General features: G+C 44.0%; 1 protein-coding gene across 10 annotated transcripts in view; it reads right to left on the bottom strand.

The window, feature by feature from the left end:
* NAALADL2 (N-acetylated alpha-linked acidic dipeptidase like 2) overlaps positions 1-12,991 on the bottom strand; it is a 502,547-nt gene that overhangs the window by 236,008 nt on the left and 253,548 nt on the right. For all 10 annotated transcript variants that reach the window (XM_064458021.1, XM_064458019.1, XM_064458018.1 and 7 more), the window contains one exon: positions 7,066-7,336. In XM_064458021.1, coding sequence (XP_064314091.1) covers positions 7,066-7,336 — 271 coding nt within the window. The remainder of the gene's footprint in view (positions 1-7,065; positions 7,337-12,991) is intronic.

Genomic DNA, 12,991 nt, shown 5'->3' with positions numbered 1-12,991 from the left:
TGTAGTTGTTTCTTGTGTTGTTTTTCTAATCCTAGCAATTTTAAAAAATCTGATATTATTTGCTTTATAGTCTCTCTGCCCGAGAAAATTTTGTTGCTTTTGTTTTTAGCACAGGCAAGATCCCTTCAAGGCAGTTTTAAGCCTTCAAAATGCTGGAGAAATTTAAAAGAAAAAGATCCATAAAGCCCAAAGCAAGTAGCTCACAGCAGAAGCAGCTTTTTGCTTGGAATCCCTCCTCTGAGGAGATTGCCTTTGCAAACGTAAACAGACAAAACACAGGTATGGCGTTGGCAGGTTCAAACGCACTACGAAGGTGGAAAAGAAATTACGGGGGGACGATAAGAGAGCACTACCTCGGCAAAACGTGCCCTGAGATTCGGCAGAAAGATTTCCACTGGACTCGGAGTACCTTTGTACGAAACACCGCTAGCAAGCGGGAGCGAAAGACGAGCAGCTGGGTAGGTGTGGACCCGGTACCTACGGAACTGCACGCGTGGCTGCGCTGGCCTGGTCTAAACCATACAATAAAGTGATGAAAGGGAAAAGTATTTCTTGGAGATCCACATGTTTGCAGAACTTCCTTCCACCTGTATTCTCTCACATGAGTACTAACAGGCAAAATTCAACTCTGGTTAAAAATTATGTCATTCCCATTGATTTCGATAGGAATTTTCCTCGCACTAAAACCTGATTAAAGCACCAAACCAATTTCCCAAGTCCTCAGTATTTGCACCCTTCAGTTTTCACCATACCATCGGAATATAAATAACGTTCATGGTTCAACATTGCCCCCTCTCAAATGCTGTAGAGGCCTTGCTGAAAAACACCTTTAGCTGATGATGTGCAGTGGCATGGAAGTGCTCCGTGATCTGTTGTATCGGTTGATATCAAGCCGCCTCACCTTTTGCTGTTTTGCATGTAAAATCCTCGTTTATTATTAATGACATTATTACTAAAATGCCATTACTAATATTTTATGAGTAAAACATCAGTACAGCATTGACTCGCCATTATAAAACAGCAAAAGGTTTTGCAGCAGTAGCCATTTGCCTCTCAGAAACCCTGACCCCCTTCAACGACACACAAATCTCGCCGCAGTATTAACTGGGCTTTTGTGCATGACGAACTGCTATTATTTTTAGGGAACTGTACAACTTTATTTATGAACGGTTACGTGATATACGCCAGAAAACCGACAGGATGTTCTGCAGGACATCTCTTCAATGATCGTTTTTGTAGTCCTTGACTGCAATTTTACATTATATAACCTTCACATTGCATTTCACAGCTTTCTATATGTAATTATAACGGAGTGGCAGCTATGCCGTAGTTAATGTTGAATGTTCTTTTCTGTTTAAAGGTCAAGTCTATTCTAACATCCATATTCTTAGTGCGATTGTCTTGAAAATTTGCTGTGCCTACTTGGTATGCAGAGCAGTGGTCTAAATTATGATTATTTGTGGGAGAGGTTTCTGAGAAACTCTTCTATAAATAATAGATAAATAAAGCTCCTCTAAAACATCTAAATGTTACCAAAAAAAAATCGCATGATTCTTCTCATTTGTGTGTTATCCGAACTACAGCCCTAACCATCTGCAGACTGATTTCAGTTGCTAGGGATTCACTTCAGCTCGTACGTGTCTCTTCAGAAAAGGAATTTTAGAAAATGTTAATAAAGATAATAATGAACCAAACTGCCGTGCCTGCAAGAATTAACCGCATGCACGTGTCAAGATTCCCTCTAGCTTGATATTTTGCACCAATGTGCCATCAAAACCTGACTGAAAGACTTTAGGTGAGATGCCGGCATTATTTAACCCGAGTTATATGCGCTCTCTGCCCTTGGAATTCAGGATGCGCAAGCGAGCACGCTGCAGAAGCCTCATTCGGAATTTTTGCCTAGGGATGAAAACAACCTGGGAAGATTTTAAATTTTTCTAAAGCCAACCCCGCTGACACCAATCTTAATTCAGAAATACTGTTAAGGAAATTACCCCTGATGAGCTAGAGGGAAGATAAAAAAGATAATAAAGACCCACTAATCACATTTCCAGCACAATGAAACCGAATCAAATGAAAGGCAGCTGTTGGGTCAAGGATTTCCTGATGCATTGTCCCTCCAGAGGAGCTCCTCACCTTTCGGCACAGAGCTAGAAATACGGAGAGCTGCGGGTACTGCGAGGAAAAGAGGGCTGCAGCACCGTCAAGACCTAGCAGGGAGGGGAGGGGACTGCAGGGCACACAAGTGGGGAGCCCGCGATGAGCGGGAACGATTAGAGGACCAGGCAGTAGAGGAGAGGAAGACTCCTGTCTTCCTGCAGAGCGAAGGACCTGGGAAAGAGGGGGTGGATGGGGAGAGGAGGCACCTCAGCACAGCCGTAAGAAAATGGGATGTCGGGTAAGAGGTGAGCAAAGCCCCCTCCTTGTGAAAAGGGATCTGACAGCAATCCGAGCCCAGCTTCCCTGATTCCCATCTTGCCAAGATTGAAGAATGGCGGGAAGATCACTGAGTGAGCTTAACAGATGGGCTTGTGCTTCTCGGATAGCTTCAGGTTGCATTAATCTCTGCGGTGGGTTCTCATTTAGCTGAGAAAATGTCACCAAAACAAATGAACCGGAGCAGGCTGATATGCTATCAACAGATGTAGAGAATCTCCTCTGCATATTGTAGATAGAGGCAAACAGTCGGCATTCTCACTTGTCTGCTCCCTGCAGCCCCTCCAAAACTAATCAAAGATATCACGGCTGAGTTGGGAGTATAAATGTCTAAAATTAGCAGACACTTCGAACAGAGAAATGGGTAGAATCAGTCAGGGAATGTGGACGATGGCAGGGAAGTGAGGTGATGCAGTGGAGGAGTCCAAGCAGTCAGAGAACAGGGACAGAGGAAGGGTCAAATTCCAAAGGAGACTGAGTCGGGTGTGGGGACAACTGCCTTGGAGATGGGGATGGTTCATTTCTCTCCATGAAACCATCAAATCCCTGCCTGCATATGCCTTCCCAAGCCAGTACTTGCACTTTTCCTGCATCCTCTGCTGGTTCCTGAACCAACACAGTCCTTTCAGTGTATGAGGTCCAGGAAAGAAAAGGGGTGTTTTGATGGGCTTGCTGAGAGTGTCAACGATGGAAAAAATGGAAAGGAGGGTGGAACGGCGAAGGAACCAACAGGGATTTGGTGCATTCAGCAGCCAGTCACTCCTGAAGAGGCAGAGGGGTGTAATCTAGTATGAGGCAAAACCATATACTGGAGGACAACAAGCATCTCTGTTTAATGTCTTAAAGTAGATGTAGGATTGCCAAAAATTCCATAACACTTCCATAAAGCAAAGAGTGAATAAATTTCAGGTGAAAGGGAGGTGAGGAAAACCAGGTCACACAAACATAACTTCAGAAAACCAGGGAATACAAAGTAAACACAATCTTCACTTTGCTGTAATTAGTCTGTCCTTGAATGTTGTCCCAACACACCAACCACTACATCTGCTAAGATTCTCTCTTCACCGTTGCTAAAGAAACAGGGAGCAGAGCAGATGAACGTTGTGACCCCAAAACCCAACGTCTGTTTTTCCCGCAGCTCGCTGTACTCAGTGGGCCTGCATTAACCCGACCGCCCAGGTGACCCCAGTACAACCCAGCCTTCCGCTGCACTTGCAGCCAACGCGCATCCTTCCTTCCACTCCACTGCCCTCGGGGGATCACCACCGCGGGCGCTAACAGACGGGCTACAATATGCACCTCCACTGACACTACATGCCACGGTGGTACTGGGAGGAGGACGCTGGATCTCGGCGGGGTCACACACACGTCTCCTCAGCTCTCGCCGACGCTTCCCCAGCTCATCCCTCCACCAGTGACAGCGCACGCAGCCACAGCTCTCGGACCACTGTGGCCACGAAGGCAGGGAGCAGCGCATTCGGATGCACCACACTGCACTCGCTCGGAGACTGGGTAGATGTTGTTTGTCAACGCACTTTGCTTTAATGCATAAATTTGATGCAATGTAATTTCCCTTTATGTATGTACTCCGTCGGCCAGAGTAGCTTTCCTGTTTTCATCAAGCAGACAAAAGGTTTAAACTCTATAAAAGGTGGCTGATACTTAAGTTTTAATAAAAATATATTTCACGCCTGTCATTCTTTCCCTAGACTGACCTAGTCTACGATATATTATTTACATAACTGCTGCAATATCTATTTCAAAACCACCTAGACAGCTCTCTCCAGAACCGTAGGCTGCCCTGCCTGTCACCGCGATGGGTAAACAGTGTCACCTTTCCAGGGCCCGACGAATTATAGAGAAGTAGCAAAGTGCGCCATCCATCACAATGGCACTAAGTAGGTTTTTGAAGTAGATTTTCAGATCGCAAGCGCTCACATTTTTACTCACAAATGCTGTTTAGGCTGTTACCAGAAAGCACAAATTGGATGGCTCGTATACAATGGCCATACGATGAATGGACATGACAGGCGGTCAAAGAAAAGGAGTCTCGCTATTCTACAAATAACCTTGTCAACACGAAAGCAGAGCTGTAGCTCTGCTGGTAGCCAGGCGGCAATAACTTAATGGTTTTATTTGCTTGAACTTCTAGCAAACCAAATATACAAATGAGATACAAGGCAGCAGCAGCATCGAAGCAATATTAGCAATTCAACCTGATTATGTAAGGCAGAGTAGACATTTTCTACTAAGGATGTATCACATTTGAAAGAAAATTATTCAGATTATGAGTAGCTGTTACAAGAATACCTTTTCACAGGAAAACCCTCGTGATTTTGCAATCACAACCCACCGCAAGACATTCAAAACACACAACCTGTAGCTCCGCGACGAGGAATCAAGTCACCCTCTGATGGCTGAACGCAGCAACAGCCACCACCTGCTACTTCTCATTTAGAGTTTTTCTACTTCCATCAGTTTAAATTGTAGGGATTCCTGTGTAGGACTGAAAGGTGGGGAGGCTAGATCACTACCAATTTATCCATAGCCTAAACAAAAATGGAAAGTCCCCTTTTAGGCAAAACTCTAAATCTACGGACACTTTGTGTAGACTGTTTGAAGAACAAAAGAGAACGTCTCAAGTTGTGTGGGGGTGGTAGGTATCGCAAGGTTCTGACTGTAAAATCGTGCACAGAGCGTCATTCTTTGGCTCAGGTACAAGCTTCGAGTGTTGCCAGTGCCAGGGTACACCCCTAGCGATGAGTACATACAGCGTGTGTGGTCCTCAGTTCTGCACGCCTTCAGAGTCAGCTAAAACTGCTCCGAAATAAAACTGAAAGCGGTACGTGTGTTGCTGGTAATAGCATCACCGATTTTCCCCGGAACACTGGATTTCCTTTCATCTGATCAATTTGTTAGCAATGCATTTATTTTCATGGAGTACGTCTCAAAGGCCACGACCGTACTTTTATCTCATTACAGTTACTCTTACTAAGTTACAAGGAGAAAATAATACTACACGTTAAGCTTCTGAGTGATAAAGGTGAGAAGCCAAACCCATTCATTAGTACATCTTACTTGCCCGGGGCGGGGCGGGGGGAAGCATACATCATGCAGGTCAGGACGTACCCTTGCCTACTTCATTTCAGTTCTTAACAGCAAGCTTTAACGTGAAGTTGTTGGGCGGACAGAGCCCAAGAACAGAGGCTGTACGGACACAGCAACCACGAGTAGGCGTGTAAGGGACGCAAAAACAGGAGATGGAGAGAAGGTTCTTTCCCAAAGGAGAACAAGAACTCCATTCCTTCTCCTCTCTGGAATAAAACCCTTGAACTAAGAGGCTTCAATGTTTTTAAGAAAGAGAAGTTGAAGCTTGTGGACTTCAGGGTTAGGACCTTAAGGATCTGACTTTCTACCAGCCCTCATACTTCCTACAGTCCAAAATTCAAAATTCCATTAATACTCCACACAGTGGGTCAGTCAGCATCATGCAACTCTCCCCATTTTGATTCATTACAAGACTTCCACGGTGCATTACACGTCATCAATGAACATTACGGGCAAACACTGTCAAGCAAAAGGAAAATACACAACAGTTGTGTTTTGCTGTTAGAAACGCAGTACCTGATACGCTGTAATTATTAAGGTATGCACAAAGTATAAACCAAGTATTTTGGAAGAGGTATCCTCCAAACCCAAAGCCATTCACAATCTGTTCCTATATAGCCTACTGGCGTTTTAAGTCATGAAAAGGAACATAACTTTTAAACAATAAAGAAACAGAGATACAAAAAAAAAAAAAAAACCAACAAACTTGCATCTTTGGAATAACAAAATATTTTAAGAAGGAGAAAGACAACAATAAGGCAGTTAGCCGTGAAACCGCAATTTTTATATTTCAGAAATATTTACTGAGATTTATACCATCTCAGCCAGAAAAGGAAACAGAAACGATGACCCCTTCGTGCACCACCAATATATTTGTAAAGCAAATATAGGGAGGCAGCCAGTGAAGGCAGTAGGGAGGATAAACAAGATAATCCAAGATCTTATTTCACCTGGCAAGTAACAAATCCCAACAGGCAGGATCTTTTAGCTGAGAAAACTTCCTAACAAAAGCTACCGTAAGATGAAAATACAAATCAGGGTTTTCAAGAGGGAACAGAGCAGATGTGTCAACTCAGTTGCCACAGAAGAAAGCGTGCGAGATCCACGACCATAATTCAGGAGCTCCAGGTATCAGCCCAGCACCCCCACAGGTCTCGCTGCAGAAAACCTCATCTCACCCTTCCTACGGGCATCCCTCAAACCAGTAGCGCTTATACATCAACAAGGATAAAATGTAGCTCTAGACGCAGCTTTCAGACTTTCAGACCCAGGCAAAAGATGCCAAATCCTTAACTCAGACACTTTTTTTAAAAAATAAAATAAAAATATAACACGTTAAGTGTTCAGGCCTGACTAATTTTTAAGTTTGAATTGAGATTGGCCACATCATGTTTTGCCTAAATATGTTTATTTTAAGGCTGGGCATTTCACCATGTGCACTTTGCCAGCCAAGTTCAACAAAAGCTGATGTTTTCTAACTCTATTTCACCCCAAAATGACAGAGACAAATGGTCATATTACCTCCAGAGTTCCTTTGGCAGAGTAAGCTGCATACGAGTACACGAAGTCTTGGCTATGAAGCATTTTGGTCTCTCTGTTGCACTGTTGTCCACTAGGATAAAAGCATTCGCCGCTGGTTTTCAGAGTTACTGTGTTTGCAGAAGAGCCCGGTAGGTCAAGCAAAACAGAGTAATTTACCAGGTGGACATCTTCAAGGCCTTGGGAGCTCCAGTGAACCAGGATTTTCATTGCAATGTCTACATCATCTTCTCTAGGGAACTGTAACAAATCTCTGAAAAAAAAAAATCACACAAGAAAACACAGTTTTAGTTTATTTCCCACTGAGACACTTGCACCTCAATATGCATCAGCCCATAATTTTATTCATCGTGTATCATCAAACATGAGGAAAAAAAAAAATCACCCTTCATTCTTCTGCAAATTTATCAATGGTGAGACAAAAGCAACCGCTTTTTGGGAAATAAAAATACGGAAAAAAAATAATTATAGGAAACATCCACTTAAAACACAAAGAATCTTGCAGAAATTATCACCGTAATTGTCTCAAAATTCATCTCCCTGGTGCCGATCAACATTTCAGGGGCTTCAGGGAGGGCGTGATGATGAAAATGAGTTGTAATTATACATTTGTCTTAAATTCATCAAGCAGAGCAAATTTGCTACATAGAATGGAACTGTTCCCCCAAACACTGCGCCAGCTGCCGGAGTCTTCCTGAGATTTCCCGCCTGCGCCGAAGGGCTACCTGAGCCAACAGCTCGGCAAGCATACGACACGAGCCTGGAAGTTATTTCGGCAGCGCCTAGAGACGGGCCGAGCGAGAGCTCCGATGGCTCGGTCTGGGCTTGCGTCACTGGGGTTTTAGCACGGTTCAACTCCTGCTACCAGACGGGCCACGGGATGCAAGCGGTGACGGCACGGAAGGACCTCCCTCCTCCCGCCAAAAGACACAAGATTAGAGAGTATTTTAAAGATAACTTTAGAGGACAGGCGTGCTTGAAGGGACGACTTTCCCTTCTTACCTAGGCAAGCACTTATGTAAGCAAAGCAGGGCACAAATAAAAAGCACCATTATTCAACTAAAAAAGCACCATCCAAATGCAGTACAAAAAACTTTACAGAATCTTTGCTGAATTTTGTGAAGATTTTCTTCTTTTTTTTCGGTCTGTGAAGCTCTCGGGCCCGAGAATGGAGACTGAAGATCACAGAGGTACTGATTTCCAAGCTCGGAGATACCGACACAGCCTGAAAGCTCTTGTTCACAACCTTCTCTTCACAAAAAGGCCAATTATAACGAGATGCTTTAGGGTCCTTAATCGAACCTGAAAAATACCCTGGCTGTCTTGCACACTTCAAAAGCAATGGTGGAATAACACATAGTCTTTTTAAAACCATTATTGCAAGCAATAGGTACGCGAGAATCCCACCAAGTGCTCTACAGGCGCCCCTGGGCTCCGCGGACCCCAGCTGCGAAGCTGCAGGCAGGGTGCTCCCGGCTGAAGGCGCCGGCGCTGCTCCCCACGGGTCTGCGCTGAACCCCGGGAGAACTCCCCAAGGAAAGCATGCACAAAGAGCCCCTCCTCCTCCCCAGCAAAACTACCGTATAGGTCAGACCTTCAACAACAACAAAAAAAAAAACAAAAAAACCCACAAAAAAATTTCAGAAACAACCCCCAAAACATTTACTGCCTGGACAACAATGCCTTAAAAAGGCTGGAAGAAGAGCTATTACACCCAGTATAGCCCAGAAACAGCTCCAGTGTTATATACTACCTTCCAATATCTAATGTCCATCATCACGTCACATGGATGAAACAATTATTCCAACATCTAAAGGATTTAAAAAAATTTGCAAAACTTCTTTGTGATTAAAGAAATACGTCGTGCCCCAGCCCGCGCTACAACAGCAAAGTTATTCGCGTACGAAGTTGGAAATCTGTACAAGAGCTTATGTTAAAGACTTCAGAGGATCCTGTCAGAAGGAAGAACCCTCCTGCAGATTTAATATTTTTAAATTATCTAAACTAAGTCTTCAAGCAGCCTGCACAAACCAGACACGTTAATCCAGGCTGCAGTATATTACAAGTTTCCAATTCCCTCTCGGTGCCTCCTGACGTAATGACACAAACGCGGGCAGTGCAGAAATACAGAAAGCTGGTTGATTAACACAATCATTAACAGGATATCCGCATTTCCCTCAGGTGATAGACACATTAATAGAATAAATAATTGCAAGACACTTATCCCAGGCCAATAAGGATGCGGCAGATCGCAACAAGTAGCATCGGTTTCAATCAAAGGAATTGAGCACTAAAAGATGACGATACAGTAAGCAAAGTGCTCCCTTAGTAACTGAAGTAAAGTTACTTTCCATTTTGTAATTAAATAACCTTGTCTTTGAAACTTCGCTGCCAACTGACCTGATTAAGTTAAAGGAATGAGCACACTCACTATTTACTCCGTAATTTCTTTACAGCATGTTAAAATCAAATTGCAAATTATAAGCACACGTTATATTACAATAAATCAGCACATATTAGGCTACTTTGATAAAACTTATCAACACCACAACTTTTTTTGTGCAGTTCTTCAATGACTGACTTGCACTTGGCCTCTGTTATACTTCAGCTGACTGCATGGACTTAAAGCCAGAAGCAATTTAACTGATTATTTCCATTACACACTAGTCGGGCAACAAGTACAACAGGTAAAAAACAGCATTTCCTAAAGCAGACCAAATTCAGAAAAGGGTAAACTTTCTTTGAGAGTCCACCCTGAAAAATTCCAACGCTTCACGTGCACTTCACAATCCTTCTCTACAAATCGCCAACTAACTTGCTTCCTAAAACCGCCAGGGCACGGAGATCCGTAGCAGTAGGATGGAAGCAGTGGAAATGAACCGGCCCCTGGGATGATCACGCCTCTCGCTTTTGCAGGCGGCTGCACGCTCAGTAGGAACCAACAGCGCGATCGCCAAGTTCCATTTACAATACTGCCTTTAATAACCCCAGCCAAGTTTTTGATCCCCTTACTCGCTTTCAAAAGATACTCTGTCGCGCCACCTGTTCGGGTCCGCTCCACGGGAGTAACCACAAAGCGAAGGGGCACATCTCAGTTGCCGTAAACCTGCACAGTTCATCGACGTGGAGCCGCCACCGACTTAGGTTTGGTCTCGAGCTAGAATGAACATTAAATACAACAATAACAGTCTGAATAATACTGTGCCTTTAGGGGATGCCCTCAAAGAGATTTCCACAAGTTACTTTCCAATACGGACCAGATATTGAACTAACGTACGTCAGAACGCAGCATAACCTTCTTTCATGAATATTCTGCTCAATCTCACATACCCTCGGTTCCTGAACTGAAAGAAACAGATAAAATTGCACTCGAAACTCAGAATGCACACCCTGCTTTACTCAAATAAGGTGAACTTTTCCCACTTTGATACGATGAGAAGACCAAGAAAATGTTTATGAAGACACGTTCTTAGATTCCCCGTGTAAACAAGACAACTTCCATCAAAAGTATAATTTAACTGTATGACACAACCTCCGTATGAGACAATCCTATTAAACTGCTACAAAAGCCCCCAAAACAAATTTCAAACTGCATTAGGATTCTGTAGATTTAATGTTTAAAAGCTACAGGGAAAAATATTTCCCTCAATTACAAAGAACTTAAGCGTGGTTTATTTGGGTTTTTTTCTTTAAAGATTTACTGCCTAAAACTGCAGCGAGAGCGGGAAACGGCCTATGTTTGCTCTCCTATTAAAAAATAATTATATTCCATTTCAGCAGAGTTAGCATTTTATCAATTTTCACTGTAAATTTTTATATTTTCTTCCAGTTCACTGAAATTGTTGATAAAGTGGTTACTGGATTTTTCGGCAAGACCTAAGAACAAATATGATTTTGGAATTTTTACGGTGCAATTTTTCATCCGAGTAGTTCTTTCCAGATTTTGGGAGTGGCGCCGAGTTCACCAGACAACACTGCTTTGTAAAGCTGCATCAGATCAAAGCGTTGCCTTGCCTCACGTGCTGCTTCCGACAGTAGCTGGTAGCAGATAATCAAAAAAGAATGCAAGAAATGCATCATGTGGGGTTATTCTACTTATAGGCTTCCACGCGTACGTCTTTTTCCTACCCACTAACTTTACCCAGGCTGAGTTTTAAACACATTTACATCTGTTCAGGATTTCGGACCTCGTTTCAGTCCATTAGGAGCCGCGACGCGGCCGTTCCAGCAGCGCCGGGCGAGCGCTCAGCGCTCGCACAGACCAACTGCTCAGCACATGCACAAGTATTTTTCGCGGTTGCAGATGGAGCGTTTATTGGTGTCCATCGCATATAGCGTGTACACGCGGCAAACTAAATGCGTTCAGGACATACCACCTGCCCAAGCCACATCTGCTTCGATTTTAATTACATGTTCCTGTTAGTTAGGGTGCTCAGCTGGCTGGTGTCCAACCTGCCCGACTGGATTTCCCGTGGTCTGAACTGACGGCCACAAATCTGCTGATTCCAAAATAAATAAATAAATAAATGAAAAATCCGAGTCCGAGAGAGGATAGATATTTATCAGGCGGTAGGAATATGTAAGAGACGCATTCTCATGGTGTAAACAGTTGACCACACGCGGCTTAGTGTGGGACGGGATCCAGAACCACTTCAGGCTCTTCAGGCTACGTTACAAAGCCTCCAGCAACTCCAGAAAGCAGATCCGGGATATCCCTGTGTCACGTCTGCTATCACTCTCTATACGTTCTCGATATTCTGGGGATAGTTTTAGCACGGATATTAAATTTGTGGCAGTCGTGGGTCGCAAGAAATCTGGGACTGTGGTCATTCTTGTGACACGATGACTGCACTAATGGCCAAAACAAGCAGGTAATTTTTCAGAGACACTGGCCTACAGCACGAAAGCAACGGAAAGCTCTGGGTAAACATAACGTTTGGACACAAGGTATGGGTGAGCCGCTACGGGACGCGGCGCCGCCGCTTCAGTGTGCCTGGTTTTTGGCCAGCCAGTCTCATCACCCGCAGCAGCCGCCTCGGTGGAGGTGGAGCTCTCGAGGGAGGCAGGGCTCTTTGCCAGCCCCCCGCTGCCATCCAGTTCTGCCCGACAGAAAAACGCGGCTCACCAGACCGGAGTGACGAACGCGTGGTCTGTCCTAATGACGGGAAAGCGAAAACCCGCTCATTCTTGGGTTGTTGCTACCAAAGGGAGCGTTCACAGATCTGCACCTGTGTGTCTCTATGAATGCCACGTAGTGCCTATAATACAGGTATCACACTATTAACATAAAGGAGTATGATTTATGACAGCTTTTACCTTTCACAGATGCAGAATAAATGTAAATCATGAAACCATAAAAAATATTTAATGACAGGTAACAGAACACCGGCTTTAGATTGGGTTGTGCAGTTCTTTGGCAGAAAAATGCTTTTGAACTTTTCTTTTTGGTTTTGGTGGTTGGTTGTTTTTTTTTTAACATTATTGGCACTATGGCTTTCGGGTATTTTCAGTAGAAAGGGACTTGAGTCTTCTACTTAGAAAATTCTACCATGAGCAGGCACAAAAGTACTTTTAAACAAAATTTCTTAGCATTTCTGCTCTAGGTTTAGGTCCACCCGGGTATGGGACTTCCGCAGGGGCACCTGACCATGTGCACCCTCTCCTATCACGGTACAATTACTTGCACGAGACGGCTTCAGGCCAAACCCCTCATTTTCCTGAGAAGTTCTCTGTCGTGGACGCCCTCAGACCTGAGCCCACGCTGGCTTCCAAGCTTGCCCATTTCGTACTTTTGTTTGTTTTTTTGTTTACTACAGAGCTACCAAGCATCTCGCTACTACCCACTGCATCGGACAGTCAAATGCCTTTTATATTTTTAAAATAAAACTAATGGGGATAGTTCAAACCT

Source organism: Phalacrocorax carbo, chromosome 7 (genome assembly GCF_963921805.1).
Source record: "Phalacrocorax carbo chromosome 7, bPhaCar2.1, whole genome shotgun sequence".
Classification (NCBI taxonomy): Eukaryota; Metazoa; Chordata; class Aves; order Suliformes; family Phalacrocoracidae; genus Phalacrocorax; species Phalacrocorax carbo.
The sequence above is the reverse complement of the archived record's forward strand: the minus strand, read 5'-3'. Positions and strand labels throughout refer to the sequence as shown.